This window comes from Apodemus sylvaticus, chromosome 18 (assembly GCF_947179515.1).
Source record: "Apodemus sylvaticus chromosome 18, mApoSyl1.1, whole genome shotgun sequence".
Taxonomy (NCBI): domain Eukaryota; kingdom Metazoa; phylum Chordata; class Mammalia; order Rodentia; family Muridae; genus Apodemus; species Apodemus sylvaticus.
This window is the reverse complement of record NC_067489.1, coordinates 54,970,538-54,990,394: the sequence shown is the minus strand read 5'-3', so window position 1 is coordinate 54,990,394 and position 19,857 is coordinate 54,970,538. Positions and strand designations below refer to the sequence as shown.

The window sequence follows — 19,857 nt, the reverse complement described above, 5'->3', positions numbered from 1 at the left end:
CAGAGAAATCTTGTTTCAAAAACAAAACAAAACAAAACAAAACAAAACAAAACATAGTTTTAAACTTAACCAGAGAGAGAGGGATGGAGAGGAAGGGGGAGGGGAGGGAGGGAAAGAGGGAGGAGAAGGAGAGGGAGAGGGGAATAGGGAAAGGGAGAGGGGGAGGAGGAGAAGGTATGGAGAGGGGGAGGGGAGAGGGAGAGGGAGAGGGGGAGAGGAGGAGGGAAGAGAGGGAGGGGGAGAGGAGGAAGATGAGAAGGGGACAGGAAGAGGAAGAGAGGGAGAGGAAGAGAGGGAGAGGGTGAGGGGGAGAGGGGAAGGGGGAGAGGGGAAGAAGGAGAGGGGAAGGGGGAGAGGGGAAGGGGGAGAGGGGAAGGGGGAGAGGGGAAGGGGGAGAGGGGAAGGGGGAGAGGGGAAGGGGGAGAGGGGAAGGGGGAGAGGGGAAGGGGGGAGAGGGAAAGGGGGAGAGGGGGACAGGGAGCAGGAGAGAGAAAGGGAGAGGGGAGGGAGAGGGGAAGCGGGGGGGGGGGGGGAGGGAAAGGGGAAGAGGGGGAGGGGAAGAGGGGGAGGGGGAGGGGGAAGGGAGAAACTATTATCCCATGGCTAGAGTTTTGCTGTTAAGGTTATAGTGTTTGGATGTTCTAGAACTGAATTTGTGGAGGAAGATTTAGGCCACCTTTGTAGTTACTGCTGTCCCAAAGTTCTCACAAATTTTCTGTTGCCTTTTTTTTTTTTGCATTCCTGAATGTAATTTGTTGAAAGTATACACTAAATCCTGTGATTTGTTTATTTATTCATTTTCTGTTCCATCTATCCATTTGTGTGTTACTTACACAAATTCTATATCACACATGGTAAATAATAATTAATGCAATTTAGGAATAAGAAAAATATGAATGCGAAAAATAAGGCTCCAACTACAATCAGACACAAATCAAGGTCACCTTGGAGCCGGATGGCAACTCTGCACTTAGTTCTATAACGGAGTCACTGCAGTGCTAGGCACGCATGTCTCCAAAGTGGCATTTAGGAAAACACAGAAAGGCCTGGATTGTGCTGTATGCTGTGAATTACTGAGTGGGATTGTGGAGTTATGAAAGTGACCCGTAATCTAGCCTTGGGGTTGTAATAAATGCAAGTCAAGGTAACTCTATAACATATAAATGTACATATTCAGAATGTATACTTTTGAAAATGTCCGTCTGTGTCAGGCAGGTGTGAACTCCCATTCACAGCACCTTCACGTCTACAATCAACCTTTTAAAAAATCTATCAAGTAAAGCAACCTGCATTTCAAGATTTAGATGCATAACAGCATGAATCGAATATGTTGTCATTTAAAACCACCTAAGGAAAAGAAAAATGTAATGCAGAATCCTAATTTGTGATGCAGAGATATCAGAATTAAAGAAGCAAAAAATTCTAAAATCTCAAAAAATCATCTGATTAGCTCTGCTATCCCCCCTTGAGTGACTTGTTTTTGTTATTGAACATTAAATAGCTTATGAAATCAGACATGATTGCTTTGCTTTGCAATCATCTATTTGATTTATTCTTGGGAAATAGAGCTATTTCTAGTTACTTGATAGATAAAATGACTAAAATGTTATTTAATGATGAACTAAAGGAAATTCAATCAATTGTTTCTTCATGACAACATATCTGATTCAGATGTTTGCAATTCTTAGACTATGTAACTATTTTATTCAGGCTGCACTGACTGATTATAAACCCATTTTACTGAAATTTGGTTGAAAATAAATTCTGATTAGTTTTATAAATTTATCTATACCCCCCCAACACACACATGTTCTTCTTCCTATATTTAAGTGTTTCTCTCTAAAACTTTTATGTCTTTTTTTCTTTTTTCATTATAGATTGTTAACAAAGAACTTTGATGATATTTATATAAACTGCCCTCCCCCTTCTAAACTGAAGAATTCACCACAGTAAATCTCAGCAAGGGTCATTTAAGCAAAATTCATGATGTAAGGCAGTGTAGCATTAAACTATGCGAAATATACTCAAAAAAAAAAACAGTCATACAATTCTATGTTTCAAAAAGTGGTGGCTAAAAATACTAACAAAAGGTGACCTCAATTTTTTAAAATAAAAAATGAGAGGAATGGAAAAAAGTTTAAAAGTTAATATTAATCATCCCATGCAGTTATCCAGGCTATGACACTCTTTAGTGTATGATTCAATTCTCAATACAGCAAACTAGTCAATGTTTGTAGAATAACTGCATCACTAAAATCATGTATATTATAAAACCAAGGACTTTTTCATGTTGAAATGAATGTAACTTTTATTTGCCAGATATAATTGTCATCTTAGAGGCTTAGTGCTGAAGAATCTCAGCCTTTCTAGTTCTTTTTGAACTCTGGCTGCACCTGATCTGGCTGAAAACTCTCCAATCTGACTGATTAAAACTGGCTTCTTCCAGCTTCTGACTGATTGTTCTGCTTGACCTCAAACTAACTCTGGCAATCTAATCTAATCTTCTGGCTCCTTTTCGTTCTCTGGCTCCTTCTGTCTTCACCTGTAACTGGTCTCTGTAAATTTGTCTTGTCTAAGTAAAACTACCTCCTCTCCCCCATCTCTCTCTACACTGATCTCTTAGGTCACCTCTCTTTCCTGTGCTGTTCTCCTGAAAGTTGGGTGTATCCTATTTCTGACTCATTCTATCACATCTTTCTCTAATTCATCATACTTTGTCTATCCCTCAATTACATGTCACTTTCAAACATGGCTTCTTTCTACAAAACTAATCTTATCTTCATTATTTGGGATTAAATGTATATTCTAAGGCTGTGTCTGTATTCCAGCAAGATCATACTGTAATCCAGTGCATGTCTACACTCTGGCCAGATCATATAGGCCTACATCATTATATATAAAATATATGTGTGTGATCTATTGCCAGACCAGTCATATTGCTGGATTAAGGTTCATCTACATTGGTGTTCCATTTAAGAAGCTGTACAAGTGTTCTTAGTACTAAGAATGAAAAGCAACTGAAGATTCCAACAAATTCTTCTGAAATTTAGTGACTGCTTGATTCTCTTTAACTTGTGCTGACAGGGAACTGTCAAATCACATTAAAAATGTCTCTGAAAGTTTGATTTCTGGAATATGATTTGCTCTTTTCTTTTTTCTTTCTTTGGTTCTTTCTTCCTTTTTTTTGACTGAAATTTTCATTCCCAAAACAGGGAGTAGCTCTTAATGTTTATATTTTGATCAGGCATAGTGTTTGGAAATTATAGAAGAAGAAAACAGGAGTGTATTGAATTCTACCTATTTTATTTAAAATAGTCTCAGAACAAGGGACAGTCATCACAGCATTTGGGAAGTTGGAGGAAGGATCATTAGGTGGTCATATCTGCAACACAGCAAGTTCAAGGACAGCCTGAGCTACATCAGAGTTCTTCTAAAAAAAAAAAAAAAACCAAAAAACATGAGAGAGAGAAAGAGAGAGAGAGAGAGAGAGAGAGAGAGAGAGAGAGAGAGAGAGAGAGAGAGAGAGAGAGATTAACAAGCAAAGAAAAAGTAAAGTTGTGTTACTAGAATAAAAAAAAATATATATAGGCTGGGTATTCCTTTCAGTTCCCAGTAGACAGAGACCATCTAGGAACTATTCAGAGTTTTACACATTAATCCCCCCTTTCTTTATCCTCTTCACCATCATTTTTTCCAGTCTGACTGCAGGAGGTGTTGTGTAGTGGCAGGTCCCTTCTTTCTGCTCCCATCACGTTTGGAAGGATGAAGGCCTTTGTCAAGGACACTAGCTTTGGGGCTATTCTCTTCACTTCCCCAGAGGAGCTTTGTTTCCACCCTTCAAATGGGAGAAAGAAGGGTTTTAGGGTCTTAGAAACCTGCAAGTAGAGTTCTAAAAGAAGGGCCAGTGCTTTGTGCTGGGAGGGGACATAGGAGTAAAGTACCACGTCATGAGAAACCGCAACAGTTTGGAGGCTCAAAGCCACTCAGGGTAGATGTCTGGTCTTCACGAGGGATCTGGGCTCCCATCTGACTTGTGAGATTGAGGGTTGGTAAATCCCGTTGGGAATTGGATTAATCCCCCTTTTCTCCACCACATTTAACTACAATGGATTTCTTCTTGTATTTATAGTTACTATTTGTTTGTAAGCCTCTCAGAGGCTGGGAGCAGTGTCTTTAATTTATATCCACAGGATAATTTATATCCAAAATACAATGTCTGAATTATGGTAAGCACACATAGCTTCAAGTAAAAAGTGATTTGTCAACATGAAACTGAAACAATTTTTCAAACAATAACTTTAAAAAACAAATGAACAAACAAACAAACAAACAAACAAACAAACTCCTTACTCTGAATGTAACACCAGTTTAACTTGGCTATTTATTAAAACCCTGAGCAGCATGCAAAATACTTAGTTGTTGACAATCCTTGCTGCATCAATTTGCTTTGTCCTATATTCCCACCCGATCACTCTAAACAAGATCTTCTATCTCCTCTCGGGTCACAAGTCTGTGTAATGGGCAAGTCAACACATTGAACATACAATCATGTCTAGTGGAAGGTGGCATATATTCATAAACATACTAGAAATTTAATAAAGGAATTTTGAATAAATTGAAGGTTAGCATCATGTAAGAAGTCATGAGCTTTTCTTTCAGTCTACTTGCAGGAAAATCAATATATGTGTTTTCTTAGCAATAACAGCTACAATGAGGAATACAATTGGACCCATGAATATTCTGGAGTGTTTGCTGATGTTCTCTGCGGCTCTTAACATAGGGAAATTGATGGTCTGAGAAAATTGTCATTGTTTCGAGGATTGCATTATTTGGATACAAAGTGTGTCTCCACAAGGTTCATCTATTGAAAGCTTCATCTCCAGCCAGCATGGTATATGAAGAAAATCTAGAAACTTCTTGAAATGAGCTTAGCTGAGGGCTTTTACATAGCCCCTCCTGCTCTCTGTCTCTCTTGATGTGAGGGGCCTCTCATCCTGGTGTTTTTCCTTATTACCAGCACACGATCAACAGAGCCAAGGACGCTGAAATACTGAGGCAAAGTAAACAACTCCCCACAGAATAAGCTTTTTATATTATTGTTGTTGTGTGTGCATTGTGGGGTAGGGCAAGGCTGATGCAGTGCACGTATGAAGGTCAGAGAGTAACCTAGTGGAGTTGGTTCTCCTCTATCTTTACATAGATTTGGAGATTCAACTAATGCTGTCAGATTTGCTGAGCAAGAACTTTACCCAGCGGGCTGTCTCACGCTCTCCTAATATTCTTTATTCCATATATTTTTGTCATATGACACAAAAATCTGACAGAGATATCCTCCAAAATCCTTGGCTTAATCTAGGAAAGATGAAACATGCCTGTCATCCAAACACTTGAAGCTAGAGAGGTAGGAGTGTCAGAGTTAGAGGTCCTCTTTGACTGCATAGAATATATAATTTGAGGTTAAGCCTGAGACCAATGAGACCTTGTGTTATCAAAGAAATAAATAAAATCCTTGGTTCAGATATTGTCCACTGCTCACTATAGAACTCATTCTGGCCGTGTGTGTGTGTGTGTGTGTGTGTGTGCGCGCGCGCGCGCCCATTTCCATTTATTTCTTCTCAAACATTCTGCATGTTATTTCTTACCTCATCTCCTCTCATGGCCAACACATACCTATTAATTTGGTAATATCTTCTTAAACACTACTTTTTCCAGAAGGGTTTTCTTTCATTCCCCCTAAGAGATTAGGTATCACTAAGTACCTCTAGTGCACATGGACTGAGGTCATAATATCTTTTATCATCATATTCATCTTACAAGTTACTATCTGCCCTGTCTCTAGGCTTATAGACTTTATACAAATAGAATTTTTCTGTTTTATGCATTACTGCATTCCCAGGACTCATGCTCAGTTTACAAATAAACAAATGAACCATGTCTGGCCTTGAAAGAGGTGACTCAGTAAAATTATCCTTAGATCGGGAGTCCATATAAATGGGTTTAAGTCCTATTAATATCTAGACGTAGTTATTCTTCTGAGTATATTTCCTTTTTCAAAGATTCAGGCTAAATACTGTGATTTCATTCACTCATATCACAGCTAGCAAATGAAGAGACATTTGTACCCTCTTGGCTTGCAGAGAGAGTCCTGAATAATAATCCTCCTGAATGTGACTGTTTACATAACATGGCTGAAAGGACCAACTCTGGACCAATGGGCTTTTCCACAGAGCCGTGTGAGGCCTGCCCTTGGATGCACAGTTGCTCAAGGGGCAATGGGCCGAGTCTACTAGTCTGCCTCTTGGGTGATTTCTCCAGCTCACTGAGTGGATGGGGCCAAGAGGTACAACTGTCTGTTGTTTTCCTGCAGTCTATGCAAGACAGAATCATTTCTGTTATTTTATTTATGAATTCTAAGCATTACACTTCAGCACCAAAACAACGGAATAGTACGTTTGTGGCTCTCTGTGGTTCAAGTCTAATGAGGTCAGTCAAAATCGAAGGCAAATTCACCGTCTATTATTTATTATTTCTATCCAACTTCAAAACACACGGGGCATTGTAGGGTAATACACACAGGAATCAGTCTATTTAAAGCATATACTAAGAAGCATTAGATAGAATGGTACAGTACATTCAATTCATGAAGCTTGGTATGGTGAAGAGGGGTCACATTATGGTGTTTCAAACATGTAAATCTGGGATAAGTGTGACATTTACTAAGGTCCCTAGATCCACAGTGCTTCATTTTCCTATTTCTCCACTCCCCCTTTATCTTGTAGAAATATTTTTTTCTAAAATCAAAAGAGGGGAAGAATAAATTGATACTTTCTGACTAGTATTATGTGAAATATTGGAATTTCTTCTTGGGCATCCTTCCTTCCAATTCCTCTTGGTTAGGTTTTTTTGTTTCAATGATTAAAACACACCCAAGGATAGAATCATGTGATGGAATGACTACACATAGTAGAAACTCAGTTGCACCTCGTTTACAGTAATAGTTTAGCCAACGAGTTCTGCGTCATCTGTATTCAGGAAAGGGCTTGTTCCAAAGGCTGTGCCCGAATGGATGGTCAGTGTTCACCATCCAGCTGCTGTTTTATTATGACACCATTCAAGGTCTTCGTTGATGGAGTTTGCTCATAATTTTGTTTTAAAGCTTCAGGAAGAACCAATCTTACCAATTATCCCACTCAGTGAGCTCATTAAGTCATTTGGTTTAATAAATTTCAAGGTATCACAATTATTAAATTGTAGGCTTCATCCTGTCTTATATGGCTTCCATCCTTTCCTTACTACTTGCCCGTAAGAATAAGACTTAATCATAGTAACCGCAAAGCCAGAAATAACCTGGAAACCACATCCGCACTCTCAGACATCCCATAAATCATCTCAAACAAGCCTGCGTCCTAAGGTTTTTTTTTTTCCCAGACTCTAAAAGGTCCTCTTCTTTCTAAATGCTTCAGAAGCCAAAGCTTGCCTTGTCCTTGTCAACCACAAAGAAATCTTCATCCAAAGTATAAATGATTTCTGTGGGATCAGGGTTATGATGTCAGGCATGAGAGCCATTACATCACTACTTCGACTCGTCTAGACTATGTATCATCTCAGATATTACCAATCTGAGAATACTAAACTTTAAAAATTGTTCCTGGTGAGACAGCTCAATAGTTAAGAACACTTATTGCTTGCTCTTCCAGAGGAACGGGTTCCAGTTCCCAGCACCCATATCTAGTGACCCCAAGTCACCTGTAACTCCCATTCCAAATATGATGTCCCTTGGTCTTGGTCACCTATATAGACATGGTGCACATAACTTGTGCAATCACACACACACACACACACACACACACACACACACACACACACACACTGTTTCTTAAATGTTCCAGGGAGCTGTGGAGCTGGCTTAGTTGGTAAGGTGCTTGTTGGGAAATAATGGAGACTTGAGTTTGAATCTGGAGCACCTATACACAAGCTGGATGTAAGAATGCATGCATGTAAGCAGGATGCTGCATTGGGGCTGACTGGAGAGCTAGCCTAGAAGCTAGTTAAGACTGAGGTTCAGTGAGAAATCTGTCATATCGACAAATAAGGTGAAGAGAGATTAAGGAAGACCCCAGTGAGGAGTACTAGCCTCCACACATTCGTGTACGCACTACACAACCACACATGAACACACGCATACCTTTTTCATACATTATCGAAATTACGTTTTGCACTAGAAAAAAAAACAGAAATATTCTTTATTTTATTAGTGAAATTCTACTGTAAGCCGGTGGTTGGGGAGAGTATTGATTGTTTAAGAAACCCACTCTGCATAGCATCTATGAAAATATTCATGCTTGGAACATCCATAAAGAGACAAATCCATGAAATTAGACCATAAGTTATAAAGCCAGATGACAGTGGGCAGGGGTGTAACTCAGAGATAGAAGGCTTGCTTAGAATCCACAAAGCTTTGTGTTTAATCCCAAACATCTCCAAATAAACAGAGCGAGAACAAACAAAAACCTCGAAGCCAACCCAGACATCATTTGTAATCCCTAAACCATGCAGGCTTTACTGAAGTTGACATTAAACAAAAAATACAATATAATATCTTAGTTACCCCTAAGCTTTGGTGAAGTTGATGGTCAGATGATTCTGAAGAACTCCAAAACGTAAATATCTTTAATTATAACTGTATACATTGATCTTAATGGATGTGGAAAATAATAAACACCATTGTACTGCTTTTAGCACAGATCTAAAATCTCAGTTCATACAAAGTTAGGCTATTGAAGTAAAAATGTTAAAACAAGACTCTATCACAACTTCAACCATGACTGAAAATTTCGTGAACATTTCCAAATGAAGAACGCTCTTAGGAAGTACTGCCACAGTGACTTCGGTAGCATCTCGGCCATGTTTTCAGTGTGCTTTCAGAGTCCTAAGACTAAGATGGGGTCTTTTCGTTTGCCAGTTATGGCCTTTTAGACAGTGTCACTAGGGAAAGAACTGTTCTGCAATGCTTTCGTTTTTAGACTTGATTGCTCTTGTCTACAGCATATTGATTAAACCAGTGCATATGTATTAAGTATTTACTGTGCATAATGCTCTTTCGTGGGTAATTTTGAGCAATATAAAAATCTCTTTTGAACTAATCCATTGTCTTTCTTTTCTTAGAAAACATATTTGGGTTAGCAGATGCTGGAGAGATGGCTCTGTGGTTAATTAAGTGTATTGCCTGCTATTCCGGAGTACTTGGGTTCAATTCCCATCACCCACTTGGTGGCTCACAAGCCTTATGTAACTCAGGCTCCAGGAGATCCAGCACCCTTTTCCTGCTTCAGTAGATACCAAATACGTAATTGGTGCACAGACATATATGGAGGCAAAACACCTAGAAAATAAAAGGAAAATTTAAAACTCCACCAAAACCTATGCTTTCCAAGATGTACTTATCCAGGGCAGTGAATGACATTAAGTGGTTGTGCTTTATTTGAGATTGTACCTTCCAGGGTGTCTTGAATTGCCACTTTTAAGGGCAAACCAATAAAAGGTTTGGGTTTTTTTGTTTTGTTTTCTTGCAGAAATGTCATGGAACTTAACTTTTAGAAAAACACTAGATATTTATGGTTTTAAGAGAAGGATATACTGCTGTACACTGTGAATCCCAGCACTTGGGAGAAGCAGGCAAATCTCTCTGAGCTCTGGTCCAGCCTGATCTACATAGCCAGGACTACATAGCGATGAGATCTTGTCTTGGGGGAAAAGAATAAAAGGAAAAGAAATAACATGGGAACATGATGACATTTACAAATGGATCCTGAATTACACAGTGGGAACAAGCAACCTAAGAGTCAAGGTCTGGACTACACGGCTCCAGAATGCAGAATAAAGAAAATTATGGGAGATGGTAAACGTTTGAGCCTGTTCTTCCTCCCAGCTCCATGCTCTCAGAAATAAGACTCAGACTCCAAATATATTTACATTTACCTTGGCCATATAGCTAGGCTCTTCCCAGGCTAGATCTAACTTAAAATATCCCGTTTAGCTTAACCTACCTTCTGCCTCGTGACTGGTTAGTTGGGCTCAGGTACCTCACATCTTCCCTGGCAGGCACCCTGCACCTAGTTCTATCCCAGAGTTCTCCATGATGTCTCACCTCTATTTCCTGCCTACACCATAGGCCATCAGATTGACAGCTGTCACATCCATCCAGACATAAACTATTCTCTCTACAGGAGATGCCTCAGAAACTTGTGTGAGCCTCAAAAGACTGCGTCGGGAGCCTGGGAAGAACAGGTTTCGTGTGAAAATGGAATTCCACTGAGAAAATGACTTCAAGCACCAAAGAGGCTTCCAAATGTCCTATGGAACCTTTAACGCTCAAAAACTGGGCTGAAATTCAGGTGTGCAAGTTATTAACATAAGGGAATCATGTGTTCATCCAGGAGAAGATTTAAAACTGAGGAAAGAAACTCAGACAAAACTTTAAATGGTTCCCTCCATGTAAAGGATTGGCATTGACTGAAACTTGACTCTAGAAGAGCCTGGACTCCAGAAACCAACTCAAAAAAGGTTAGATAATAACTCGAATCCACAGTTCAACCTTTCTTTAATCCTCATGCTTCTCTGGAATATGAGTGTATTCTCAGTTTTACTTGTATTTTCAGAGTTCTTTCAATTTCTGAAGAAGTCTCAAATGTGGTTTCTATTGTGTCGATAGCTACAACGGGTGGCTAGTTCTAAATCGCCGTATTTTCTTCCTGCTGCCTGCATTCACAGGACAGCGTTCAGTGATGTTCAAATGTGACTTTTTAAAGAGACAAGAACAGCATTTCTTCAAAGCATGAAGTGATGGGAGTTCTTTTATTTTTATTTATTTTTTGGATGTTTGACTGCATATATGTCTGTGTACCATGTGTGTGCCTGGTGACTTGGTGAGTGCAGAGGTCATAAGGTGTCAGAGGCCCTGGAACTGGGGCTGCAGAGGGTTATGAGATGGGAAGAGGACCTAGGTCCTCTGGAAGAACACCCAGTGCTCTTAACTGCTAAGCCCCATGATTCAAGTTCTTTAAACATAGATTTTAATTGCCCCTCCCCCCCCACACACACAATACACTCAGAGGGCTGTTGTGACCAAACCTGACTTGAGTTCAATCCTTAGAATTTACAATGTGAGGAGAAGCAAATTCAAGTTGACCAGTTCTCCATGTGTGCTATGCTATACACACACATACACACACACACACACACACACACACACACACACACACACAGTATTCAACTGTAAATACGATGTCTTTACTTACCCCCCCCCCCCAAGGCTTAGTAGGCTATGCAGAAGAGGAAACGGAAAGATCATAAAAACTGGAGGTGATGGGTGAACCTCAAAATAGCATTTGCCTCACACACAAACAGCTGATGGACAGAGACTAAGACAAGCCTGAACAAGTTCAAGCCAGACAAAATCCCAGCACAGACAAATGGACTCAGGCACAAAGTCCCACCCCTGAGCACGACACTACTTGCAATTGATAGCTCCTGGAAGAGCAAAAAATCAGGTCTTCTTTATGTAAATTGACTCTGAGTATATCAACCATACTCCAGGGCCAGCCTCGTGCTCAGCGGTTAGCCAGCGGAAAACACATTCCATGATTGTAGATATGTAGCTTTTTAGTTGGGGGCGGGGTATATATCAAAACACATTGTATGAAAGATGCAATTTAAAAAAAGCATAGAAACCCAGATTTACTTTTTGGATGTCTGATAACACTGGTCCAGGATCACTTTTAGCTAAATGATTGTTGTTAAGGGATTTCTCTAGCTGTCATGTTGGCATGTATTTTAACTGCAAAGGAGAATTGAGGGTATGATTTTTGACTCATGGTTTGGTTATATGGAGAGAGAAGTTCCTGTTCACAAAGTCAGGAGCATAGGTTTTCCTCTCTTACCTTGGGAGTCTCCACAGCCTTTCCCAGAACAATTGGGCTTTCCAGTTGGGTGTCAGCTTGGAAATTAAATGGTTTTGTTCCAAAATCCATAAAAGCAAAATAAATGATATTCAGTTAACTCATATTTCACCACAGTGCGTAATGTAAAAGTAGGGACGAGGGTCCTCCTTCGTTCAGAGTGTGACCTTAATGTTCTTTATTATCTTATGGGGGCACTTTTTTAAATTTAAAAACACATTTTGCATTTTCAGTTGTTTCTATCAGATCCGTTGAGCCTGGCATCTAATCTGCTACTGTTGCATGGGACATTTAATTAAATTGTTGAGTAATAGCTTACATGATTTCCTTAAATAATGTGTTTTGCCAGAGTATTTAAAGAGTTGCTTTACAGGTTATTAATTTAACTGCTTACAGTCGAGGAGCAAAACAATAAACTAAATTATTTGGAACCATAATAGTTGAGAAATAAACAAATGTAGCCATGGTCTGACCTAATGTAATTACTGCTGTTATAATCCCCACTTCTGCTTCTGGAGTCTTTTACCTGGATTCTTCAGATAGCCTTCCTAACTAGATAATCTTTTTTTTTATTGGATACTTTTTTTATTTTATAATCAGATATTTTATTTACATTTCAAATGTTATCCTCTTTCTTGATTTCCCCTCCAAAACCCTCCTATCCCATCCACCCTCCCCCTGCTCACTAACCCACCCACTCCTGCTTCCCTGTCCTGGCATTCCCCTACACTGGGGCATAGAGCCTTCTCAGGACCAAGGGCCTCTCCTCCCTTTGATGTCCAACAAGGCCATCCTCTGCTGCATATGCAGCTGGAGCCATGGGTCCCTCCATGTGTACACTTTGGGGAGCTCTGGGGATACTGGTTGGTTCATATTGTTGTTCCTCCTATGGGGCTGTAAACTCTTTCAGCTCCTTTGGTCCTTTCTCTAGTTGCTCCACTGGGGACCCTGTGCTCAGTCCAATGGTTGACTGAGAGCATCCACCTCTGTATTTGTCAGACAGCGGCAGAGCCTCTCAGGAGACAGCTATATCAGGCTCCTGTCAGCAAGCTCTTGTTGGCATCCACAATAGTGTCTAGGTTTGATGACTGTATATGGGATGGAGAGACAAAGTGTGGAGCAGAGACTGAAGGAAAGACCAGAGACTGTACCACCTGGGGATCCATCCCATATACAGTCACCAAACCCAGGCACTACTGTGGATAATCGTTGCTTTTAAGCTTTGCTGCTTTTCATGCCAGACCCAGAAGCCAGAGGTTGTGGTCTAATTTAGATATGTGATCAGATTTAGACGGTGCCACCTCTGCAGGAAACCTCCCAAGGCCTTCTGTCTCCCTCATACTGTATGAGATGAAACGTTCCTGCCCTAGGGCCTTTGCAAGTCCTATTCCTCCTGCTTGCCGCTGTCTTCTATTTCGCTTGGTCTTAAATCCTCATTCAGGACTTGTACAAAAGTTATCTTCTCCATGAGACTCCTTTTTAAATGGCGATCACATTTCACACCCAGCCAGCATTCTGTATTACGCTCCTTTGCTAGGTGTTCGTCCATCCTCTAATGTACGATCTGAGTCTGTGAGTTAATCTTCATAGACTCTTAAAACACCGCTTGGCACACAGGTGAGGGAGCAGTTGATTTAGTAACAATACAGAATAATTTGCACATGAGTTTATTATCTGTCTCCATGAGGACAGGGATTATTGCTCTTTTAATTTATTACTGTATTCCCCGTGTCTAGAGCGATGGCTACCACATGATACATTCATTAAAATAAAAGTGCTTTGAAGAAATAGAAATAGCTATTAATATACAATAAAAGATCACCAAAAAGGATTAAGTTTGTTAAAAATTATTTTCTGTGGTTTGAAAAACAGAAGCCATCCCAAAAGGCCAAGTCCTCAAAGACGGCTCTCCACAAAAGACATGTAATTAAAATTCAAATTTTGAAATTCTTTGCAATATGCCAAAAAGGTACCTTTATCCAAATGGCAGTATTTTGAACTCCCCAGAAGAGCAGTGCTTTTGGCTTACAAGTCCCTGGTGTGACTCTTCAAATAGTAGTTTAATATAGAGCCGTGTGTTCAAATAAAAGAGAAAATATACTTGTCCATCGTCCAATTGTTAGAAAAATGGCTGGAGAAAAAAAAAAGGAGATTTGTGTACACCAGTGAGCCTCAGCCCAGCATACGGAAGCAGAGAAGCACTATCAAGAGATAACGAGTTCCTGTCCAACCTCTAATTCCTGGATTTGCGATAATCTTCCTGCAGAATCTCTCTGCAGTCTGGCTTCAGATTTCTTTATTTGTATTCAGCTCTGTTTATCTCCTGTGAAGTGTCTAAAAAGGCTTGTAGGAATAGTTCGTTACTATGAACACCCGACTCTTGTTAAAACTAATCAAAAACTTTCCAAAGGTGAGGGTGTGAAGCATCATTCCCATCAGCTCCTAGAGAAGAACAGGAACTGACCCTCTCTCTTCTTCAGATCTCAACAGTCCTCCCATTCCTCCAGAGATCTTGAGTCCAGGACTCTGCCCAATATGGTGTAACCATAGCTCTTATATTACAAATTGCTAGTGTGGATTCTCTGGCCCATTTACTGACATAGATTCCATTCCATTCGCTGTAGAATGCTTGTGCTCTGTGAATGAGATTATCAGTATTAGTAACACAGAGGCTGGTTTGTCTTGTAGTATCAGATTTGCCCATTAAAGACAGTAAGGTTCTGGGCAGAGCTGAATAAGTAAGATCTCTGGAGGGATATGATATTAAACTGGCAGCTGTTTGAAGGTACCTGTGTGCTTGCTGATGAAGACGTTTATATGTAACCGGATTTACTGTCATCCATTGACAAAGTTCAGTGATGAAGACTTTTCAACAATTTAACCATTCTGCTGAGGACCAGGCCTTCCGTGAATCTATAAAAGGATATTAGAAATTTAAGTCTAGTCAAACCACCAGCTCTAAATGGCAGGGTGGGTTCTCCAGCCCTTTTTGTACAAGTTTCTTGCCATTTCAACCATTTTGTAAAAAAAAACAATAATGATTATTGTTATTATAAAAGACAGGCTACTTTTTTCATTTTGTAGGTTCTCAATTAAAGACCAGAAGGTTCTGGGCAATGTATATTCATTCCAGCAGGCAGATGGTTTGAAGGAACTATCAGTTTATCTAGGAATGACAGCACACGTGTTGGTTGAAGATAGAGAACAATGTGCCCTTCCTTCCTAACTCTTTAAGAGAAAGATAGACTTACATCATTTCTTTTTGCAAGTATTCAGGTATAATTAGTCTTTCCAGATATTAGCTTATATTACAGGATGTGTCCAAAAATGTTAATGCTTTCCCAGTGAGTACATGAGACACTTTCTCCTACCCACTCTCTCTCACACCGAGTGTGTCTTGTACTGTCAACATCCTAGGAACACAATGCTAAACGACATCCCAGTCCCTGCCCTTAAAAATCGTTGACTAATTGAGGTGACAGTAGCACAAATACAAACGCGGAGCTGGGTTCTGAGAGGGACCTTCCAGGTCACTTTTACACAAAGCAGAAATGTCTAACCTAGCAGGGGAGGGGAGGGGAGGGCAGATGAGAAAGTTTCTGGGGAAAAAAAAAGTAGGAACTGAAATTTGAATGATCATGGGGGCAGCTGAGGTAACAACTACCAAGTGTGCTCTAGAAAAGGGAGCAATATTCTCAAAGGTCTACAGGTGAGAAGGAACTTGAGCTGTTTCAGGGACAGAAAGTGACGTGGCTGTGATTTAAACTGGAAAAGTGGTGGTGAGCAAGTAGGCACAAAGCTACGTGTACAGAGCCATATTGGGGCAGTCTTGCACTTGGTCAGAGTTTGACTTTGGTCAAGGTTAACTTCTCCCAGAATGCCAGGATCCTGCTCCACCTAGGGTGGAGTGCACGTAGTAAAGGTTAAGTTCATTGTTCTTCCTGGTATAGGGATTCCTGAATTAAACAGGTGACCCACCCAGCTGCCGGAGCAGTCAAGACGAAGACCTCCAAGAGAAGCTAGACAACTTCCACCGGAACTCAGCCTGGAGTCTGGGGGGAAGGGTTTGCCCAAACTGTTAAAAGGTCCGGCGCCATTAAAGTTTACGGCTTTGATCAGTGAACATTGACTTAGCCGTACTTTCTTTTCGCCGCTCTTCCCTATGACCCCAAAATTCTCTCAACAGGTAACCCGGTTTACATGTAGCTGCTGGCGGCTACAGCTACGCATGCTCACAGAAGCCATCAGTGACAAATCGAGGCCTTCAGGGTTAATTCTAAGAGGGAGAGAGAGAGCTGGTGATGGGGTTTTGAAGAAGAAAGACAAATTGTATTTCAATGACCTTAATGGCTAGGTCAGAAGAGCCCTCTACATGATAGATGGTCTAAACAGTCCCCAGTTATAAAGAGATAGTATTCTACAGCATGAAATCAAAGAGAACTTTCAACCAGCATTTTAGCCTTCAAAACACAGTAGGAGACCATTAATCCCATCAAATGGCAGCCTTTGACAAATATTTCATTCCAGATTGAGTACAACACAGGAATTATCTATTAAGCTTATGATAGAAATAGTAATCTACTGTTAGGGGGGAATATCCGGATTTAAGTTGAAACTGTGACTCTTTTAGTTTGAGTAGCTACAGGAGACTATCAACAAAGTAGACCGCAAACAACAGCTTACCAACCGATAGTGACTACTGTAAAATAGTCACCGATCTAATGGAATAAATCCTCCACTATTTTGTTCTTGGAAAGGCAGACAGCCTCTAGGTAAGGAACAATCAGAGATGAAGTGCTCCCAAGCCCTTTCTTCTAAGCTTTATTCTCCTTTGAATTTTCAGTCCAACTATTTACCCCAGTGTTCCACCAATAAATATTAAAGCCTTTTTATACATCTGAATACAATAAACTTCATAGACAAGTCTCCAGTGTCATGTAACTTTTTACCTGCAAGTGGAATTAAGCAGTTACAACATAGTGGTAATTATTAGGGAAGAGATGGAGTAGAAGGTGGGGTAGTTGGACAATATCTGGGTGTAGAGGGACAGGTTAGTGTCCAGAAAAGGTTTTTGTAACTGACAATGAAGCTTAATGTTAACGTGTCAGAAGATATTGCAGGTTTGAAAAAGAGATCCCTGCATAAAGGCCTGCAGGCATGCACTGACATTTACAAACAGATCTAGCTTGGCTACAGGATGAGGGGGCTTGCTAAGAGCCCCAGGAGAGTGGAGCCCAAAAGCAAGCACAGGTGTCCTTGTGTGTGTGTGTGTGTGTGTGTGTATGTGTGTGTGCTGTGTATGTGGAGGGTCTTCTTTAGCAGAGTTCATGTGGGTGATGATTTAAAAAAAAAAAATCACCAAACTTTTAGGTTCTGACCTGTGGAGTCCTGAAAGCATCATTTTATAATAAACACAAGATGATTAGACTGTTTGGCAAAGACAGTGCAGTGTGTTGGCAAGATGAGAAAACCTGCTCTGAAGTCGAAGAACAGCGAACACCAGTCTCAGGCGCTAGAAAGCTTAAACAATATGACCTACTGTACACATACTGCCTGCTCAGAAATGTTACTCCCTTGCAATTTTGCTTCGCCCCGGAGGTCAAGGCAACTGTGTGACCATTCACATGTGACTTCATAACCTGTCAGAGACCACTGGTCTTCTTCTTCAGATTTTCCCTCTCCCATCAGGAGCAAGTCTTCACTCTTTACCCAAGATCAACAAGTCAGAAACAGCTCCCAGTAACAAGCCCTACATGCAGTAATAGCTGCGGCGTTCCCAAGAATTATACCCATAATCACCAAGGCTTACCCCATTCACATTATCTGTGCTTTATATCTGCACGTGCACTTGGCCTCAATTATTCCTTTTGACAACATTGTGAAGTATTATAATCATGATTCTGGCAGATAAGGACCCTAGGCTCACAGAGGCTAAGTGTGACTTTTTCCTGACCCAATCACTTAACCTAGCTTCTCACTTTTTTTTCTCATTTTTTTCTAAAGAGTTCTCTACAAAGGCTGCCTGCTGGGAAACGTGGAGGAACCGTGTATTTTAAGGTATACTTTCAGTTTCACTTAAACAATGTTAAGAACTCAGAGGAACATGGGCTTTTACAATTCGTCAATTTCTAACTTCTTGGCCTTCCGTATTTCAAGTTGTGGTGGCAGGGTCGTCTAAGACTACTACCTGCAGTTGGGTGGGCTCACAGTCGTCTGGCCATCTTCTCAATAGTGGAAAACCATATCTGAATAACAGTGCATATGATGCTGCTCTCTCAGGGAGACTTAACCAAGTTTCACTTGTTTTTAAAGCAAAATACATGCAGACAAGGAAATATTAGGATTAAAAAGGTCAATTTACGCCATCCCTAAACCTGTTACCAAAAAGCATTTGTTCGACAAATTGAGTAGTATAGGAGTATGGCACACACTGTAGAGTGTGATTTAAAGTGATTGACATCTTTGGCACAATGTACAAGGGAGAGGCGTGTAGCTAAACATTTGCCAATATCCTTTCCTGTAAAAATCAGCTGTGAGGGAAGCAGCGATGCATGTGTGTAACGTTTTGAAAGCCCGAAATCCACTTTCCCCAGAGTAGGAACTTACAAGTCCATCAACAAGGACGGTATTGAGAATTAGCTAGTCGACTTGGCTTTCTAATTGGCTCAAGAGAAAAGGTGATATTGCCTTTCCAAGTGAGTCCTCTTTTAGTTCTGTAGTGTTTGCACATCTCACCTGGGCCTTTCGATTACAAATCCACCTCTTTAAGGAGCCCTGTGAAAAAACAAGATTAAAAAAAAAAAATCCAGCTATAAATCAGCCACGTGGAGCTATTGCTGCAGCCGCGGTGGCTGACTTCCTGGTTTCCTTCCTGCAAGTCTGTGGCTGGGGAGATTGGGCGGTGGGCGTCGGGAAGGGCAGGACAGCCCAGGGCGGCTGCAGGTCCCCCTGAGGGGCGAAGGGCGGCAGCATCCTGGGAGGGCACAGGCGGTCAAGGACAGAGTTTTGGTCCATAATTACAATAAAAGTTTGGGGTTCTGCAAGCTTTAGGAAGCGGAGCCGTAGGGCAAAGGCTAAGGCGAGACCTGGGGGAAAGTGTTAAGTTAGTTCCAAGGTTACTAGGGACTCGCAGGGGAGGGTTCTCGCGGTCGCGGGTGGAGGAAGGGGGGACTGCGGAGCAAGAGCGGGCAGGTAGAGAGAAAGGGAGCCTGGAGAGCTACACACTCCGGCCGGTCGGAGCTCTGCGGAGGCCGCCGGAGGGGAGGGGGGTGCGGCAGCGCCGCGAAGAGGCAGGCGCGGGAGGGGGCGGAGGGGCGAGCCAGGGGAAGGTAAAGCCGAGGGGAGTTCCGGATCTGGAGCTGGAGAGGGCAGGCGGTGGGGAGGGCGGCGGGCGTAGTGATCCGGGTGGGGGAAAAAGGAGGAGGAGGAGGAGGAGGGCCGGGGGAGGGGGAAGGAGGGAGGGGAGAGCGGTGGCGGCGGCTGCGCCGGGCTGTGTGTCTCTAGCCGCCGGAGGAAGATGAGGCTGAAGATCGGGTTCATCTTACGCAGTTTGCTGGTGGTGGGAAGCTTCCTGGGGCTCGTGGTCCTCTGGTCTTCCCTGTCCTCGCGGCCCGACGACCCAAGCCCACTGAGCAGGATGAGGGTGAGTGACCCGCCTGGCCCCCCTCCGGGAGCGGCGACCTGCAACTTGTTTTGTTTGCGCGCGCGCTCGTGTGTGAGTGTGTGTGTGTGTGTGTGTGTGTGTATGTGTGGCGGGAGCGAGGGGCGGCGGGGTCGCGGCCGCGTGGGCGCCGCAGCTCCGCAGGTGGCGCTGGCCGGCGCCGGCCGATCGGGGGCGCCTAGCCCTACGCCGCGGGTCCCCCTCGGCCGCCGGCGGCCCGCCCCCTGGCCGCCCCTTCCT

General features: G+C 41.9%; 1 protein-coding gene and 1 long non-coding RNA gene across 11 annotated transcripts in view; one reads left to right on the top strand and one right to left on the bottom strand.

Moving 5' to 3' along the window:
• Positions 1-3,284: 3,284 nt before the first annotated feature.
• Positions 3,285-19,599, bottom strand: LOC127668944 (uncharacterized). 9 transcript variants are annotated; one of them, XR_007974242.1, is made up of 6 exons: positions 19,502-19,599; positions 18,693-18,731; positions 14,747-14,870; positions 11,940-14,593; positions 3,683-3,835; positions 3,285-3,430 (listed from the first exon to the last, which is right to left on the bottom strand). It is a non-coding gene; the product is annotated as an uncharacterized LOC127668944 (long non-coding RNA). The 9 variants fall into 9 exon arrangements; XR_007974246.1 differs by lacking the exons at positions 3,285-3,430; positions 3,683-3,835 and adding an exon at positions 8,229-10,274 and having other exon boundaries at positions 11,940-11,995; positions 13,931-14,593; XR_007974247.1 differs by lacking the exons at positions 3,285-3,430; positions 3,683-3,835 and adding an exon at positions 8,229-9,382 and having other exon boundaries at positions 11,940-11,995; positions 13,931-14,593.
• The window catches only part of Galnt7 (polypeptide N-acetylgalactosaminyltransferase 7), a 126,497-nt gene continuing 126,058 nt past the window's right edge, over positions 19,419-19,857 (top strand). For both annotated transcript variants that reach the window (XM_052162831.1, XM_052162832.1), the window contains exon 1: positions 19,419-19,599. In XM_052162831.1, coding sequence (XP_052018791.1) covers positions 19,474-19,599 — 126 coding nt within the window. In that variant the 5' untranslated portion in view covers positions 19,419-19,473. The remainder of the gene's footprint in view (positions 19,600-19,857) is intronic.